General features: G+C 42.3%; 1 protein-coding gene across 2 annotated transcripts in view; it reads left to right on the forward strand.

Moving 5' to 3' along the window:
- GNL2 (G protein nucleolar 2) overlaps positions 1 to 19103 on the forward strand; it is a 22109-nt gene continuing 3006 nt past the window's right edge. The window contains exons 1-12 of one of the 2 annotated variants that reach the window (XM_081087556.1): positions 1 to 228; positions 1890 to 1974; positions 2943 to 3037; positions 4832 to 4971; positions 7868 to 8052; positions 10896 to 10962; positions 12070 to 12228; positions 12732 to 12845; positions 16044 to 16172; positions 17106 to 17210; positions 17996 to 18154; positions 18359 to 18484. In XM_081087556.1, the coding sequence (XP_080943682.1) occupies positions 165 to 228; positions 1890 to 1974; positions 2943 to 3037; positions 4832 to 4971; positions 7868 to 8052; positions 10896 to 10962; positions 12070 to 12228; positions 12732 to 12845; positions 16044 to 16172; positions 17106 to 17210; positions 17996 to 18154; positions 18359 to 18484 (1428 nt within the window). In that variant the 5' untranslated portion in view covers positions 1 to 164. The remainder of the gene's footprint in view (positions 229 to 1889; positions 1975 to 2942; positions 3038 to 4831; positions 4972 to 7867; positions 8053 to 10895; positions 10963 to 12069; positions 12229 to 12731; positions 12846 to 16043; positions 16173 to 17105; positions 17211 to 17995; positions 18155 to 18358; positions 18485 to 19103) is intronic. The other variant, XM_081087557.1, reaches the window with a different exon arrangement.

A 19103-nucleotide genomic window follows, 5' to 3' on the forward strand; every position in this document is an offset into this window, starting at 1 on the left:
AGTCGCTCTGGGGAAAGACGGGGCGCGAGCGGAAGTGACGTCGCGCTCGCACACGTGTTCTAGCGTAGTTCACGCGGGTCACTTCGGCCGGGTTCGGGAAGTTACGAGCTCTTTTACCTGAGATAGGCCGGACCTAGCGCTCCGGTCCTCAACACGTCGGCAAGATGGTGAAGCCCAAGTACAAAGGACGGAGCACCATCAACCCGTCGAAGGCCAGCACAAACCCGGGTACTGGGGGCGGGCTCGCGGAAGGCGGAGCTTGAAGGAGGCCGAGGGCGAGGCCCCGAGGGGAGGGGGACACGCGAGTGGTATTGCTCGGAGTGACCTGGAGCCGGGTGGCTATTGGGGAATGAGCAGGTGGCTTCTTCTGTCGGAGGCACTGAAGGGGGCTGGCGTCCTGCACGCCTGTCAGGGCTGTGTGTCAGGCCCCGGGTCTGAGGTCGGGGCAGGGGGACATCCGGCCTGGCATCCGCGGGGCGGCTCCCGTGGTGGCGTGCTGGGACTCGGAAGCTTTGAGTCGGAAGGGGCGGTTCACCTTGACCTCTTCCTGTGTTCTTGCGTGGATCAGGTGTGGCAGCCCCTTCCCCAATATATTTCAGCCTTGGGATGCTGCACCTTTCCAGCCCAAGGAATTGCCAGGAGTAAATTGAAGTCAAATTAAAAGGGGTGTAGGCCAGCCCAACTGGCCTTTTATACTTGACCACACTTGCCTAACACCTACGCTTTGACCATTTAAATGAGAAAGACATTGTAGATTGGGCTTTTGGAGTTATCCCATGCAGTAAAGCGCAGAGAAAACCCTATATCAAGGTGTTTTTGAAGCTGTGTATGAGTTTTGTGGAGGTTCCACTTATCGGAGGAACAAGATAGACTTTGGGGGAGCCCCTTCCATTCAGGTTTAGTTAGTAAAACTTTGTTTTTCTATATGATTTGAAGTTGTTGATTTTAATTCATGTCCAAATTCGTTTCTGGATTACCGATAAATTATTCAATTTGGGTAGACTGGAATCTTAGAATGTGAGACCCCCAAAGGCCCTTAGAGATCATGATGTTATAGGTGATGACACAGCCAAAATAGGGGAAATGGCTGTCACCATTGGTACAGTTAGTGAGCAGTAGGGCCACCAGTCCTGTGATTTTAGCCTTTTTTTTTTTTTTTTTTTATTCTGCATCACTTCAAGAGTAGATTTTGAAGGGATCCCAGAATGAGAAACTAGGCTAGTACTTCCATGCTTATTTGTCTTTCTCTTTCTCTCTCAGACGTAAGGCAAGAATTACTAGCTGTTGTTCAAACTAAAATCAAACATCAGAAAGTTAGGGAACCGGTACATTAGGAACATGACTGCATCAAAATTAGTCTCCATGGTGCTTTTCTTATGGCAGACACTCTATTTTTGTTCAGCTGAGACCCAGAGGTAGGTGTCTTAGAAGGTAAGGCCACAGATGGTGATCAAATGCTTTTGTTTGAATGGTGGCTTTGCCTTTTGGTACTCTGTGACCTTGGGCAAAGTGTCCGAACTCGGTGCATCGTTTCTAAGCCTGCAGAATGGTGATAGTGTGTCCATCTTTATAGGATTGTTGTGTGAATTGCATGAGATAGTGCCTGTGATGTGGTTAGGAAAGTGCCATAGTTAATGCTCAAAAATATTAGCCATGATCATTACCAAGTACAACCCCACTGAGGATCAGAGATTAGGTCAGCTTTGTCATGCCATGTAGCTCCCAGGGATAACTGTTGGAACAACACATGGAGAAAGTAGAGATTTTGCCATGAGCTGTCAGCCTGCCTACTCTTAAGTGAACTAATTAGTGTGCTTGAAGCAATGTTCATACTTAGACTTGGTTATCAAATAGTGTGCAGTCAGTCGGTCTACTTCTGTGTTTCCTAGATCGAGTACAGGGAGCAGGAGGCCAAAACATGAGGGACCGGGCCACAATCCGGCGCCTGAATATGTACAGGCAGAAGGAGCGCAGGTGAGCATCGGGCACTGTCACCTCTTCCCCTTTCCTCCATGCCCTGGACTTGAAGCTGGAGACCATAAACCTTGGATATTCTCACCCCTACTTTCCCCAGTAGGAGTAGTATGTGTTCATATGTCATTTTATATGGGTATTGTTATGATAAATTGTGAATTTTGGGTTCAAGATGAGGGTAGTGGGTGGTGTAGTTGTGTCATCGTACTCTACAGCAATTAGAGGTCTTGTTCCTCACAGCCTTGGCCTCCACGAGTGGCATATTAAATCTCAGGTTAAGTATCTGTCAGACAGAATCTGGTTTTCTTTAACAAAGCATATAGGACTGGAGTCATAAAAGCAGCCAGAAAACTTGTTTTTTAATGCCAAACGTTTGATCATTACGTTGTGGCACTTGAAAACTCATCACAACTCTGAGTTCTGCTGAGGCAGCCTCTATAGCAGGGACTCGCTGAGTTGTGGCATTTTGCTGGCTGGTCTTAATTTGTTTAGTAATTAGAATCTCCATCTGTTCTAAAAGATGTGTCTAAAACACAAATGTCAATGAACTTAATCTGCCTTAGTCACCTACCCTATAGCGTATTTTAGAATTTTGAGTTCCAGCATAAATCACCCTCTACTTAAAATTCATTTAAAGCAGCCTTCAAATAATTACTCAAAAAACTCAAGCATGTGATTTTTTTTTTTTAAAGCAAGAAACAGTAAACAGATTTTTAAACATTGGCATTATTTGTTACTCATCTAGCAGAAATCATTACGTGCTCTGTTGCAAGAGGATAAATGGCTTTTGGACAATCTGTTTCAAATGTAGAAGTACTTTTTGTTTACTGAAATCTGTATTTCATGATCATTTAAAACAAAGAAAGAAAAGAAAAGGTCCTTTTGATGGAAAGGGTGTTCTGTAAACCAAACTTTGCTGTTGCCTTTCTTCTGTCCTCACCCAAAGCCTGTTAATTTCCTCAATTTAGGAACAATCGTGGTAAAGTGATTAAGCCTCTGCAGTATCAATCATCCGTGGCTTCTGGCACAGTGGCAAGAGTGGAGCCAAATATTAAATGGTTTGGTGAGTATAATCTGTTACTTTTGCTCTACAAAATGTGTGCTGTGTGGAAAAGGGTGGGATATTCGGGTGTCTGGAAGGCAGGAGTTTTGGGGTGAGTGGAACTGTCCAGGATTGTATGAGAAAGGGAATGAGAAAAAGTGCATAGAAAAGTAGAGGTGAGAGATTTCATCAGTAACTTCTTTTTTAAAAGAACTCATGGTTGTTCATTGTAAGTGACCCTCTTAAGCAGGTAAAACCACCCTAATGACCACCATTCATAGACCTTAGAACTGTCATCTCTTCGTTTCTGGTCATCTGGACAGGTTACTGTTTGAGAGGTGCCTTGCGGGTGTGTTTGGGCTTCTGCTTGCAGAGTGAGTGCATTCGCTTGGAGTTCCTCTGAAACACTGTCTGTAATGGGGCTGTATTTGAACTGAGTGACAATGTGGGTTCTTCCCAGGAGTGAGTAGAGTATCTGCAGTCACAGAGCGATCAGGCCTCCTTTGGAAAGTCCACCTTCCTTTCAGCCTGGGCTTTCAGGCTCTCCCTTAGCCACTGCGAGGTGTGTGGGCCTGCAGGTGATGGGACCCCTTTGTCTGTCTCGTGTTTGACCTCTCTGCTTGGAGGCCCATGGCAACTACCTTTGAATATCTCCAACATCTTTGGATGGGATACCCCCTAGGAAACTGCAACATAGAAAAGCGTCAAAAAAACTCCGTAGATGCCTTCAGCAAGGTGGCTGGATACTGTGACTCCAGATCCAGATCACCTGGGTTTGAATCCTCTGGATGCTACCATTTCTGTGACTGGGCACGTTATTAAGTCTGTCTGGTCATCAGTTTCCTCATATCTAAAAGGAAGATAAAAATGGTACCCATTTTTAGTGGTAATTAAATGAGTAAACCCACGGAAAGGGCTGAGAATAGTGTCTAGCTATCTGTAAGTACAAAATATAATAAGCATGAACTGCTATCAAATCAGAGCAGTCATAATCAACATCTTCAGTTTTGTGCTATGCTGCAGCATACCGCTTAATTGAATACATTCTTGAGGATCTCTCCCTAACAAGGTGTTCTCCGACTGGTGTTAGATACCTTTATTTTGCTCCCTTACAGTGATTTATTGGTTCATTCACTAGTCCCTTCAAACCCTAAAAACAGCAGCCGACTCCTAGGTTCTGTGCTTTGGGATTCCTTGTGTACACCAACTAATCAGCTGTGATTGGCTCCAAATTTCTTTGTCAGATCTAACAGGAAGTAGGACATTTGTCAAATCGGAGTTCCATTCAGTGATGTTTATTTTTCAGTTTCATCCAGTCAGGAAATTGGGCTTGGAAATCTATTGAAATCCTTTATGTGTCTGGGTTGATGGATTAGTTCATAGTGTAATGAGTGCAGGAGAGGCAGTTTTTGTTGTTGCTTCCTCTTTTTTGTTAATCCTTACCCGAGGATATTTTTTCTATTGATCTTTAGAGAGTGGAAGAGGGTGGGGGAGAGAGAAACATCAATGTGAGACAGACACAATGATTGGTTGCCTCCTTCATGAGCCCCCACTGGGACCAGGGATTGAACCTACAATCCAGGTCCGGGAATTGAACCCATGACCCTTCAGTGCATGGGCAGACAGTCTAAACCCCTGAGCCTCACTGGGCAGGGCTTTTTCCTTTTAAGTTTTAAAAATGACTGCATGGATGAATGTATTAGGTGTTTTGGTGAGCAAGGGTAATGTAAAATCTTGCCTTTCTGTCATTGGGAAGATGGGTGCAAAAGCAAAAAGAAGTTTTTTAGTAAATGGCAACATTCTTTTGTAAAACAGGAAACACACGTGTGATTAAGCAGTCATCGTTACAAAAATTTCAAGAGGAAATGGATACAGTTATGAAGGATCCTTACAAAGTTGTCATGAAGCAGAGCAAGTTACCCATGTCTCTTCTCCATGATCGAATCCGGCCTCATGTAAGATGGAGACATCCCTGGGAATGGAATTTCATTGACAGAGCCATGCAGATTCTCTCTACCATATCTGTCTATTGTTTTTTTCCATAGAGAATAGTGAATTTAATGCAGAATTGGTGAGCTTCCTGAGACTTCTCTCTTCACTGTTGTTAGGGGAGTCTCAACTTTCGTATGAGTCGCATTCTGTCAGGGCGGTTCAGTAGTATGCTCATCAAAGCCCTGGCTTTGGAGTGAGATCTGGATTTTATCTTTGCGCGACCCATTCCTATGGCCTTCCGTTACATTTCTCTGAGCTTTCACTTCCCCAGCTGTAAAATCAAGATAACCCACCTCCTCGGGTGACTGGATGCAGATGAGATGCCAGTAAAACTCCTGGCACACAGTGAGCACTCAGCCGCCACCTAATAGATCATAGCTATCACTAAGACTGTTTTAGATTTTTTTTGTAGGCAAACTTGTTTAAGTGGCAATTCCATCTCACTTTGGGGAAACAGAGAGTTAGGGTTGGGTTTAGGAGGGAGAGTTTTGGTGGTGTGTAGTGCAGCTTTTGTGAGATCCTTGGAGATTCTTTTGAGCTGAAGGAAAGGATGCTGGTCAGATTGATTGTTAATCATTGAAGTTCAAAGTACAGTAAGAACTGAATCTGGCTTGAGTAGAATGAGTTTCACACAGAATCCAAAAAAAATGGCCTAATGTTTTCCTGCACATTTTTACTTACATTGAATAATAATTCCCAGAAACGGAGCCAGTGCATAAGCTTCAGTTCCAGTATAAGGAGGAGAGGAAAACATTGACACGCATACATGGATTAACAGTTCAAAGAAAAGTGTTTACTTGCAGAACAAAATAAAAACCAAGGCCTGGTTATTGCCTCAGGTTTTATCAATTAGGCTTTGTTTTATGACAGACTGGAAGAATGGCACCTATTAGGGGAATGACTGTTTTCTTTCAGGGAAACACATGAGTGTAATTCATGAACCACAGACAAGTTGCTCATTTCCCTTGTTCCCTTTGTCTGTTCTCCCTAAAGCCATCTTTCAACAAACTATTGAATCCTGTTTATGGGAAGAACAGAGAGGTTCTATTATGGATTTACTGATTTGTTGCCCATTCCAGCCTTTCAGTGCTTTCAAAACCCAGTGCTTAACTATCTGCTCTGAAGAACGAAGGCTCTGCAGCCAGAGCAGTCAGCTTGCATTTTGATGCAGATAGGCACTCAGAGTAATGGATGAGTTTTCTGCTTTGGTCTCAAGAAACTACCTCTTTTTTTTTTTTTCTGTTGTTGTTTTCTTTGTTAATCCTCACCCGAGGATATTTTTTCCATTGATTTTTAGGGAGAGTGGAGGAGAGTGGGAGAGACAGAAACATCGATGTGAGAGAGACACATCAATTGGGTGCCTCCTGCGCACAGGCCAGGGAGGAGCCTGCAACCGACAGACGTGCCCTTGACTGGAATTGAACCCAGGACCCTTTGGTCCACAGGTCAACGCTGTAGCCACTGAACCACACTGGCCAGGGCGAAACCATACCTCTTTTATGTTAGCATGACATCTACTACATGTTATAAAATCTAATTTAGAGATTGCTGCAGAGTGGAGTCAAATCAGATATGGTTTTCGCTTTTGCACATTTAGCTAAACGTGCATTATAATTATTGTATTTCTGTAGCATTATATTAAAACTACCTATTTTGTGTGTGCTTCATTATGTACCACATATTACTGTTTTACTAATGTGTAGATTTATATACACCAGTCCATGTGTACTGTACTTTTTAGGTTAAGAGATTTTCAATGATAATTTTGATCATCATTTCCCCAGTGACATTAGAACCTACTTCCCATGTAAATGCATCCATGTTTGGAAATGTTTTCTTGTTGGAAGGTAGCAAGTAAAACTGAACTAAGAGCTGTGTTAGAGGATTTGAGGAAATGATAACAGCTTAAGGGTCTTTAGGAGTTGGAGGGGAGGATCTGTTAAAGTTTAGAAGCCACTGGGTTGTTCCTTCATCTGTGTTAGTAGCTGTGCTTACAGAGGAGCTTGTACTGAGGGGCAGAGGGTGTTGGTTTTTGTGTGTTTTTTTAAGAATATCATCTGCCGGCTGTTAACATTCTGTTACGTGATAGACGCTAACTCAAACTTTGACTTTTATCCGGCTTCAAAAATTCCTATGCCCGTGACTCCTTTACAGTCACATCAAGTTCTAGTTAGTATCAGGTTCCTTTTATCACATCTAAACTATTATTTTGGACTTTTGCTAGATGCTTTTCATCTGAAGGCTTTCCATGTGCATTTAATAAAAACGTTACCTAAATTAGGGAAAATGTTATCTGAAACTAAAATGCATCTTACAAAACAAGCAATTCCTTTTAGCCATGAAAGAAATGAACTTCCAAGAAAAAGTTGGCATTTACAGTTGGTTTAAGAAAAAACACATTCGAGTATGATCGTCCCTGACAAAATCTGTGAATTTGGCATATTTTATGCACTTCTTTGAAAGCTTACAAAAAAAAAAGTCAGAAAAGATAACTTAATTTTCAGTATTGTAGCTTTAATTACATTTGACTAAAGTTTATGATAAATGAAATAAAGCAGAGTTTTTGGCAGGTCTTGCACAACTATTCATATTTGCTTTGACTTTTTTTTTTTTTTGCTTTGACTATTTATTACTTTTGTATATCTCCAAGGAAGTTTGCAGAACTTCAGAGTAGAGGAGCAAGTGCCTTTGCTATTTAAGTAAGCATTTCTGATTTGAAATCGGGCTGCATCTATGTTGATTTTGGTGTGGTTTGAGCTTTGGGAGAGTAAAAGCAGAAAGCCTTTCCTAGGTAGGGTTTTAATTTTTTGTCTTATTTTAGTGTTTTCCTTAGTTTTACCAATAATTCTTTCTCTTTAGAACTCAAAGGTGCACATTCTCGATACTGAAAGCTTTGAAACTACATTTGGCCCTAAGTCTCAGAGGAAGCGACCCAATTTACTTGCCAGTGACATGCAGTCGCTTGTAGAAAATGCAGAAATGTCCACTGGGAACTATGACCAGGGCAAGGATCGGGACTTGGTAACTGAAGACACAGGTGTAAGGTACAGTTTTGAAGTTCACATAAGTCTCATCATTTGCTCTTCCGCAACAAAACATTTCATCTACACTCACTCTGCCTGTGCGAAGCTCAGTGACTTAACTCATAGGTGGAGAGTCACCCTCTTCCCTTAGACTAGAAAATGTAGTGAAATTGAGGCCAGAGCCGTAACTGGTTTGGCTCAGTGGATAGAGCGTGAGCCTGCGGACTCAAGGGTCCCAGGTTCGATTCCGGTCAAGGGCATGTACCTTGGTTGCGGGCACATCCCCAGTAGGGGGTGTGCAGGAGGCAGCTGATCGATGTTTCTCTCTCATCGATGTTTCTAACTCTATCCCTCTCCCTTCCTCTCTGTAAAAAATCAATAAAATATATTTTAAGAAAAGAAAAAAGAAAGAAATTGAGGCCAGACTGAATAATTTAAGGGGACTTGTTTACTACGGGTCTCTTCGTCCCCAAAGTAAAGTAAGTAACTTTTCGTCTTCATTTTAAGACCAGTATATTCTATCACGGACAAATTAGGAAGTATAGTTAAGATTGAAATGCAGCAAAAAATAAGAATTCATAATCCCAACCTCTGTTAAGTGTTGTGAAGATCAGGGCTTCCTTAACCAGAAGTCTGGACCACTGGGGGTTCATGAGTGGCCTCTGAGTTTTCTGTGACCCTTTGAGGATTTATGTACATATATATAAACGCGGTGAGATTTTTTTTGTTTTTATTTTGTTTTGTATTGTTTTGGGGAGGTGGGAGGAGACAAAAGGTCCATACATTTATCATATTCTTATAGGGGTTCCATACCCCAAAGAAGGTTAAGAATCAGTCACCAATACTTATTTTCTTCTAGATCTTTCCTACACTCAGTTTTTATTTACAAATATAATACCCTAAGACTGTACTTGAACTTGCCTTTTAATACATTTTTTCAAATGGCTAAGAGTATGTTTTCATGTTGGTCCTTAACAGCAATGTAATATTTTAATGTCAGAGTAGTGCTTTGCTGTGGCCAGTCCCACTGTTGGACATTTACACTGTTTATCGTTAGAATAAACCATCCGTGTGACCAAACCTTTCTCATCCTTAATTATTACCCAGAGGTAAACTCTTATGGTGAAGGTTACTGTGTGAAAAACTGTGCCTGCATTGGTGAGCGACTGACACATTACCCTCCGGAAAGGGGTCCCCAGTGTAGTTTTCTCTGGCAGTGCCGGATAGTCCCCATTCTTTCTCTTGTGTCTTTTTAAAAAAATTGGCTTTTAGAGAGAGAGGGAGAGAGATTTATTCCACTTTTTAAAAATATATATATTTTATTGATTTTTTACAGAGAGGAAGGGAGAGGGCTAGAGAGTTAGAAACATCGATGAGAGAGAAACATCGATCAGCTGCCTCCTGCACACTCCCCACTGGGGATGTGCCCGCAACCAAGGTACATGCCCTTGACTGGAATCAAACCTGGGACCTTTGAGTCCGCAGGCTCACGCTCTATCCACTGAGCCAAACCGGTTAGGGCTGTTCCACTTATTTATGCATTCATTGGTTGTTTCTTTATGTGCCCTGACCAGGGATAGAGCTGGTAACCTTGGCATATCGAAACGATGCTCTAGCCATCTGAGTTACCCAGCCAGGGCTCTCATGTCTTTTACGGGCCTTAGCAAAGAGGTGTTGTCCCTCGAGTGCAGTAATGCCACCTCAGTGCTGCTGTTAGCCCGTGCCAAGCTGTGGGCCTCCCGGAGGTAATGTCAAGCCATGTGAGGCCTAGCAAAAAGAGGCAGCAAGTTCATTTATTCTTATAATTGTTTGAACGTTTTAATTGACTGTTCTGCTGATTTGAATTATTCCCCCAAATGGTACAGTAGGTAATAGGAGAGGGCCGGGGGGCGGGGGGCACAAAACTATTTTTGTTTCAAAGTCATTGAAGCTAGTAAATAAACAGATTCTTAACTTAATCAGAAAAATTCACTTTACATAGGAGCGATGGAGCATAGATTATGGTTCATGTCCTGCCAATTCGTTTTCATAATTCTCTGATATATTGCCTGATTACACGTGCTTTAAAAAAAATTTTATTATGGTAAAATATACATAATGAAACTTACCACTTTAACCTTTTTTAAGGGTATAATGTAGTGACATTAAGTTCATTCACATGGTTATGAAACCATCACCATTACCCACTCCAGAATTTTTCACATTATCCCACCTGAAACTGTTAAACACTAACTCCTCATTTTCCCTCTCCCCAAACCCTTGGCAACCACCATTCATTCTATTTTCTGTCTGGTGAGTTTGACTGCTCTTACGAGTAATTCTTCATGTTAGTACAGTCATACAGTAGTTCTTTTGTGTCTGGCTTATTTCACTAGTATAATGTCTTCACGGTCATCCATTTATAGCACTAATTGGTGCTTTATCCTTTTTTATTACTGAATAGTATGCACATTTTTTTTAATCCATGTGGACATGTGGATAGAGTCACTTTTAAAATTAAGTTTATTTTGCCTGGCCGGTGTAGCTCAGCAATTGAGCATCAACCCAGGAACCAAGAGGCCACCGTTTCAATTCCCGGTCAGGACACATGCCCGGGTTGTGGGCTTGATTCTATGTGGGGGACATGTAGGAAGCAGCCAATCGATGATGTTTCTCTTTCATCGATGTTTCTATCTCTCTATCCCTCTCCCTTCCTCTCTCTCTTAAAAACAAGCAAACAAAAAACCATAGTAAAAAGGGTTTTTTTGGTCCATCTGCGACTACTTGTAACACCCTTTTCCTTTGGAATATGATTGACTCTCCCCAAAAAATCCTTTTAATCTTCACAGTGCTCCAGTTGTTCACTTTGGTACTTTCTTCTTTAGAAATGAAGCCCAAGAGGAGATCTATAAAAAGGGACAGTCCAAAAGAATATGGGGTGAGCTCTACAAGGTAAGACTTCAAACTCTCTCATTGAGTGGTCCCTTTGGCTTTACAGTTTTAGATGAGAAAACGGATTCTGATGTATTGAAACCGTCAGATAAAGTGCAGGCTCTCCTACCTAGTCCATGCTCTTTCTCCCACAGAGAAACTAGGATCGTCATAGCAGTGAACTTACTATCATCGGTCTCAATAACTGCATTTTTATTACTTGTATAATAGTAACAGCTGCCTTATATACATTCATATATTCTGTCAATATTTCTTTGGGTTACTTACTAAAACAGGGGTGGGCAAAGTTTTTGACTCGAGGGCCACAATGGGTTCTTAAACTGGACCGGAGGGCCGGAACAAAAGCATGGATGGAGTGTTTGTGTGAACTAATATAAATTCAAAGTAAACATCATTACATAAAAGGGTACGGTCTTTTTTTTTTTTTTAGTTTTATTCATTTCAAACTGGCCGGATCCGGCCCGCGGGCCGTAGTTTGCTCACGGCTGTACTAAAATGATAATCCTGTTTAGATTTACTATTCTGTGCGAGAATTGTTAAGTTGTTTAGTCCAGGCCTTTTATCTCATAGAACACAAATCTAGAAAGGTTGAATACCTTACCCAGCTCACCAGCTGGTTAGTGGAAGTCTTTGTGTGTCCTGAGTCCTGGTCCAGTGCTTTACAGCTGGCTGAGTTTTATCTACACACCAGTAACATTTCAGTAACAAAGACCTTCAAGCATAGTTGCATCATTAAACGGTAACATAATAGGTAACTAGTATAGTGAGAGCAAACTAAATATTGTAGTTTTCTGTAAAATATACAAAACCTATAACAGAAACTTTTAGAAGTCTTAAGAAGTAAATGATTCTGTTCAATAATGCATAGTAGTCATGAAATAAGATGGGTTTCATCTAAGCTAGTTTTCCTATTTGAAATTTGACAAGTTTCAAATACCCAGGATGAAAAAAAACTTTTGGATTTTGACCACTGAGCGTTGAGATTGTCTACATTCAACTCTCATAAGATTGCTATAGTTTTATTTTCCCCATGTTCCCTTAAATGTTAACCCTTGTTCATTTGCCCCTGTACGTTAGCAAATCATTTTCACCTCTTTGAATTTGCAGGTGATAGATTCATCAGATGTTGTTGTTCAAGTTCTTGATGCTAGAGATCCAATGGGTACCCGTTCCCCTCACATCGAGACTTACTTGAAAAAGGAAAAGCCCTGGAAACACCTCATTTTTGTTCTTAACAAATGTGACCTTGTTCCAACCTGGGCAACGGTAAGTATAGCTGCTAATGCAAAACAGACTTCCCAGGCTGTTCAACTCCTGTAGGCTTGAGTGTCCATAAATTATTAGTTTTGTGGCTTCTAGGACTTGGGACAAGCGTGTCACTCTTGCGATTGTAGTCATTGAAGTGTTCTTATTGAAAACACAATTGAAACGGGCTTCAATGAATGGGCAGCTTTACCTTTTTTCCTCTGGTGGTTGGTAGCGGGGCAGCTTCAGAAGGTGGCGGCTGCCACAGCCACTGGCCTGTTCACATGTTGCATTAATTGCATTTAGTAGCAATGAGGGCATTTTTGGAATATTGTTTTGCATTTAGAAGACAAAAGACAAAGCATTAACTGTCATACTTGAAAAAAACATTTCAAAGAATTATAGCTAACATTTTCCATAGCTGTGTATTTTGAAGCACAATCCTGTAATTCAAGCTCTGATTCTTCCTGTATTGTAAATAAACAAGTTACAATTTACCAGCATCTTTTCTTCTCCCTCTTTAGAAACGATGGGTTGCTGTCCTCTCCCAGGATTATCCAACACTTGCTTTCCATGCAAGTCTTACGAACCCCTTTGGCAAAGGAGCGTTTATTCAGCTTCTACGGCAGTTTGGAAAGGTATTCAGACCTGATCTGTTTCTCTGGTTGTGAAGCTGTGGGTTTGTGTTAATAATTTCTCTTGCCAGTTTGTCAGAAAGTTACACTCCTTACTTCCTATATCTTCTTTGTAATGAGAAATGTGTGTTCTACTGATGTAAAAAACCATAGAGCCTCATGATTATAAGGAGTTACTAGGTCAACCTTGGCTCCCACCCTGACCAACGTTGCTTCCCTTTCTGCCATATCTCTGCATCTTATGGCCCAACCTCTACTTGATGGACCCGTGAGCTCACACTCTGTTCCCTGCCCAGGGCTTTCAAGGCCTGCCGCCTGTCCTTTGCCCTCAAGGCCTGAGCTGTTTCTGCCCCTCTGCCAAACTCCTGGTCAGATGTCAGTTCCTCAGGGAAGCCCTGAAACCCCATCGGATCACCCTAGCAAATATTCTCAAAGCTTCATATTCTGTACCTGCAACTTCGCGTATTTAATTGATTCTACCTGGCTTCTAACAAAAGACACATGTTCTCTGTCCCACCCTTTCATATTTGAATACATGCTATGAGTCTATTTCTTGATTCCCCTTCCCCCCCACCCCCACAGTTGTAGATATTTAAGTTCCTACGATGGAAAATCAGAATTAGGTTTCTTACACCTTCCCTGCACACATACTTACCCTCCCTGTGTTCTTCCTATATCATTATATGTTTGGCTAAATTCAGTGTTTGCATCATGACTGTAAAATATCAGTTGCAGCTGATCCACACAGTACTGTGATTATAATTGCTTTCTAATCAAACCTTCTGTTTCCTCTGATGTTAACTTGCTCTATTTTATATGTCACTAATGGCCCAGCAGATTACCTGGTGGAGTGGGACCTCGTAGGATGAGCGGGCACCTCCCTTCCAGGGGCACCAGCTGCTCCCAGCCAGCTGCAGGGTCTTCCTGGCTTGCCTTTCACCACCATCTGCTGTTTCCTGTATGGGGTCTTAGGCATTGATCCCTTTTCTTGGTTTACTCCTGAGTAGCAGTGTTTAGAAGAACATTTTTTGAGACCTTGCAACATATCTTTCCCTTACAGCATTTCTCCCCAGCAGTCAGGGTATTGCTGCATTGTCTTCTGACATGTCTGTGGAGAAATCAGGCCATTCTGACTCCTAATCCTTTGTGGCTGGAATTTTTAAAAAATTTCTGTTCTAAAATTTCATAGTGATGTGCTTTAAGGTGGCTCTTTTTTAATTCAGTGAGCCAGACATTGGATGGGACTTTCAGTCTGATATATTCCTGTGTTATTTTTTGGAAATCCCCACCCCACCCTCACCCCCCAGTCATCTCTGTTCTCATTCAGGAATTGGTTTTGTCTCCTGGTTTAATTCTTGGATTTTTTTAGCTTTATTTCAGTATATTTATGACATATTGCTCTGTTTTCTTGACAGTTTTTGAATTGATCATCTACCTGTTTATTGCAAGATTAATTTTACCTCTCACTTTTAATTCCTGAGATCTCTTGTTTAACTCTGAATTGTCCTGCCCCCCTTTACAGCCTATTCTTTTTTCACAGATGGATTATCATCTGTCTCTGAGAATGATAGTGGTGTTTTGAAATTTTCCTCTCTTCTTAACAATGACTATGTTTCCTCCAGTTTCTTCGTGTGTTTTCTGTCTTTTCTGCTAACACTTCAAAGGTTTGGTTATTCTTGGCTCTCCATTCATATTTAAGAGTGAGCCACTACAAAAAGCTGATACAGTTTTGTCGGGGGTGGGAGGTTGTTGAATGATAAGACTTCACTGTAGGGCAGCGGTTCTCAACCTGTGGGTCGCGACCCCTTTGGGGGTTGAACGACCCTTTCACAGGGGTGGCCTAAGACCATCGGAAAACACATATGTAATTACATATTGTTTTTGTGGTTAATCACTATGCTTTAATTATGTTCAGTTTGTAACAATGAAATCGGAGGTCACCACAACATGAGGAACTGGGTCGCGGCATTAGGAAGGTTGAGAACCACTGCTATAGGGTGATTGGATAGAAACCCAATATTTTGTTGAAGGACACCCTAGATGTCCGTGTCTATGGGTCTTTACTCTTGAGCCTGTGAGTTCCCCCAGAACGAAGTCTTCGTTCTCCAGCTCAGAGGTGGATAAGCCTGGCCAGGGTTCTGGGAACTCAGTGAAAGTCAGATCCTAGTCTCACTATTCATTATTTAAGCTTTCAGTTAATCATTTAGGGAACACTTGCTTTCAGCCACTGTTAACTCTAAATCTAGGGTCCCTTTCAGGTCTGGAAATTAAAGGTCTTTTCAGAAATGCAGGGTTTCAAAAATACCATTATCCCCTAAGGCTCAGGTTTAGGGAAGTTTTGTGCCCATGATGAGTGAGGGGCAGGTGTGGGGAAGTGACAGTTTCTACAAACTCTCCATGTCTCTTTGATTTCTGTCCAGCCCTCAGAGCTATCTGCATTGCTAATTTCTGAGGTCTTTTGTGATTCATTGACATCATTTTTGCTGGATTTTTAGTTTTTCTTCTTTTGTAGCCACTTAGTTTTTGTATTTTATAGTGGGCAAAATTAGATACTACTTTTTAGCTGCTAGTGTTTTGTTAATATCACATGTTAGTGTTTATTGTCTCATCTCCAGCTCATTTTTTGGTTTTAAATGTTTGGTTCTATGGGTATTCATTCCCACTGCTGTCATTCTGGGAGAGTTGGGCGAAGCAGTGAGGTAGACATGGATGTTTACTCTGCCACCTTTAGCCAGAGTCCCCATCCATTTGTAGACCCTCTTATTGAGCTCTGCCTCCTTCGTTTCTTTTTGGCAATGAAAACACAAAATGTATTGTGCAGCGAAAAGGGATGGGACTGGGGTTGGCACTTGGTGCATCTGCTGAGGTTCTCTTCCGTGAAAACATTTTATCAATGGTTGGTGTTCTAAATTGATGACTAACAAACTGTTTCTTCCTTTGTTTCTTGACCTACATACTTTTAACCTTAAAACATTCAAGAATAATTTCACATGGATGACTGAGGAAATGACTCACCTCTGATTTATTAATAAGCATATGTATCCAGCCTGCTCAGACTACGCAGGTGGTGTGTGTCTGTGCTTTAAATAAAATACAACAATTTCACACTATATTCTTTATATTAGCAAAGTAATGCAACCTGTCTGTCCAAAGGGATTTTCATGACTGCGCTTATGTAGTGTGTGTTCTTTTTTCGAACAGTTGCATACTGACAAGAAACAGATCAGCGTCGGGTTCATTGGCTATCCAAATGTTGGCAAGAGCTCTGTGATAAACACATTACGCTCCAAGAAAGTGTGCAACGTGGCCCCCATTGCAGGTGAAACGAAGGTACGTCTGGTTTAAGGGGATCCCATTTTCTTCTAAGATTTTATCTCTATGAAGGGTGATTATGTAGGACATGGAGATTTCTATTGCTGCTCTTGAATGAAGACTACCATTGAAGGGTTAGTCTCAGCATAATAGTTTGGAATGTGCTGAGTGGTTTCTGCCCATTTCAGTAAGACTAAGAGTACCTTGTATGCTGCTATGAGGCTTTGGCATTTGGTAAGTGCTGTTCATATTTAAGTCTGTTTTAAATTGTCACTGTAACCTTTTACTTTGATACACAAAGCTAACTTAAGCCCTAGCTGGTGGATAGAGCGTCGGCCTGTGGACTGAAGGGTCCCGGGTTCGATTCTGGCCAAGGGCACATGCCTGGGCTGCGGGCTTGATCCCTAGTAGGGGGCGTGCAGGAGGCAGCCTATCAGTGATTTTCTCTTATCATTGATGTTTCTATCTCTCTATCCCTCTCTTCCTCTTTGAAATCAATAAAAATATTAAAAAAAAAAAAAGCTAACTCAAGAATATCCAATGGGTTAAGAAAGCTCAACTTTAGGGTAGTTTCTGGCATTTGGGGTCATACCCTGGAACACAGAATATTTGGGGGGCAGCATACTGCTGCTGAAAGGAAGAGAGTCCAAACAGTATTAAGCTTCCAAGAGTACTTATAAAATCAGGGAGAGGTTTGCTGGATGTTATTGCACAATACTAGATGAGGATCCTGCCTCTGCATTATTTTTAGACCCTTAGCTGATGGGAACTATGTTTTATACTTAGTGAAGTGCCTCGTGCATGGCACACGTAGAGGAGAGTCTTCCTAGCTTCGTTACTCAGCAGGTGGCTTCTTTTGACTCTTCCCCCTCCCGTGCCTGCTTCATAAGCATCAGGGGTTTGTGAAATTAGTGTTTGACCTGGGAAGTCTCTGGCTTTTTTCTGTTTCAGGTCTGGCAGTATATTACCTTGATGCGTCGGATATTCCTTATCGACTGTCCAGGCGTGGTTTACCCCTCTGAGGACTCGGAGACAGACATTGTGCTGAAAGGAGTTGTAAGTACTCTGTTCCTCACAGGCTCTTGGTTTGCCTTTTGGGGAAAACGTCTGTGGGGGACACTGGATACCTTTGCTTTTCTCTCCTTTGGAAGACAGTTTGGGTCAAGCTGTCTTACCAAATTTTAGGAACATGATGCTGAACAGGGCACCCTCTCCATTCCCCTTAAGCCTGTTTGAGGAGTTAGTGGAACCATGGGCATATCTGGTTAATGTCATCCCACAAAAAGAGTTTGTAGTTTACACATGGGATCCGAAGGGAAGTAGGGCCTGTTTATGTTTAGTGATAATTCATCTTTGTGGGTTTACGGGTTGAGTCATTTTGGAACTCAGTCATTTCCTCACTTGTTTCTGAATACAACCAAAAACTTTAACTGGTTCCACTTAACCTTAACCAGTGCTGCTGGCTATACATCCTGTGCACATTCCTCCCCTCCTGTCTCAAGCTACTCCGTTCTCCTTGTGTGCTGGGATTGGTAGTCTTTTAACCATTTCTGCCAGTGAGTAGCTGAAGCATTCCAAGTTTAAACTGCTTGCGGAAGCCACTCAGTTAGTTTGTGGTGAACTGGGATTCAAGCTGAGTCCTGGGCTCCGTGGCTGTGGCCAACTTTCGGTGGCGCTCCTTCTGGCCCACCACGTCCAGCCACCTCAGAGACAGGCTCCTGCCAAGACCCACTTGCTATGTGGTTTTGAAATCTGTTTTCAGATATTATTACAAACAGTACTGCGAGCTTCCTGCTCCCATAATAAGGTTGGTAAGCAAGAGCTTTCCTATTAACATCTAGGTTCAAGTTGAAAAAATTAAGGCTCCCGAAGACCACATTGGTGCTGTACTCGAACGAGCAAAACCAGAGTATATCAGCAAGACATACAAGATTGATTCTTGGGAGAATGCTGAGGACTTTCTTGAGAAGCTCGCTTTCCGGACAGGGAAGTTGTTAAAGGTGAGCCAGGGTTTGTGAGGTTTCAGACGGGGACATCTGCAGGCAGCTGTGATGTGGTCTGGACCTTCCTTTGTTGGGGAGGTGTGAGCAGCATGAAACCTGGTGGCAAGTAGATGGTGGTGATGAGCAACTGCTGATATGCCTCCAAACTGGGTGCTGGTTTTGGTCTTCAATTTAATTGGGAGTCTTTTTGTGATGTTTCAGGGCGGCGAGCCTGACTTGCAGACTGTGGGCAAGATGGTTCTCAATGACTGGCAGAGGGGCCGCATTCCTTTCTTTGTCAAGCCACCCAATGCAGACCCCCCTGAAGAGCTCCCTACAGCCCCCCAGGTAAGGACAGGGTGGGACCACCTCTTGGAAAGCATGGTGACTAGCCTAGGTGTGGTGTCTTGATTGCCCCCCTTTACCAGCTAGGTATTTCAATTGCAGTGTCTCCCAGTTCAGAATGCCATCACCATGACCTTGCAGGGGGTGGCATTTGGAAACCAGAAAGTAGGTGCATGGCAGAAGACCAATTTTAAAAATATATTGTCTTATTGATTTTAGAGAGGAAGGGAGAGGGAGAGAGATAGAAACATCAATGATGAGAGAGAATAATTGACCACCTGCCTCCTATACGCCCCCTACTGGGGATTAAGCCCACAACTCAGGCATGTGCCCTGACCGGGAATCGAACTGTGACCTCCTGGTTCATAAGTCAGTGCTCAGCCCCTGAGCCACCCCAGCCGGGCTAGAAGACCAAATTTAAACACTAGTCTTTAGGGCCTTGAAAAAAGAGGGCTTATTAAATGTAAGTGCTCTTCTGGTACTTGTGTCTTTTCCTACGCTTAAGGAACAGAGGCATTGCCAAAACTCATTTCTTTAACTGACATTCATTAGAACCAGCTTTGTGGTGGCAGAAACCCCCTTGAGAATCCAAAAGTTAAAAATCACTTTGCTAGAAAAATGT

The sequence above is a fragment of the Myotis nattereri genome (genome assembly GCF_964212035.1).
Source record: "Myotis nattereri genome assembly, chromosome: 3".
Lineage (NCBI taxonomy): Eukaryota > Metazoa > Chordata > Mammalia > Chiroptera > Vespertilionidae > Myotis > Myotis nattereri.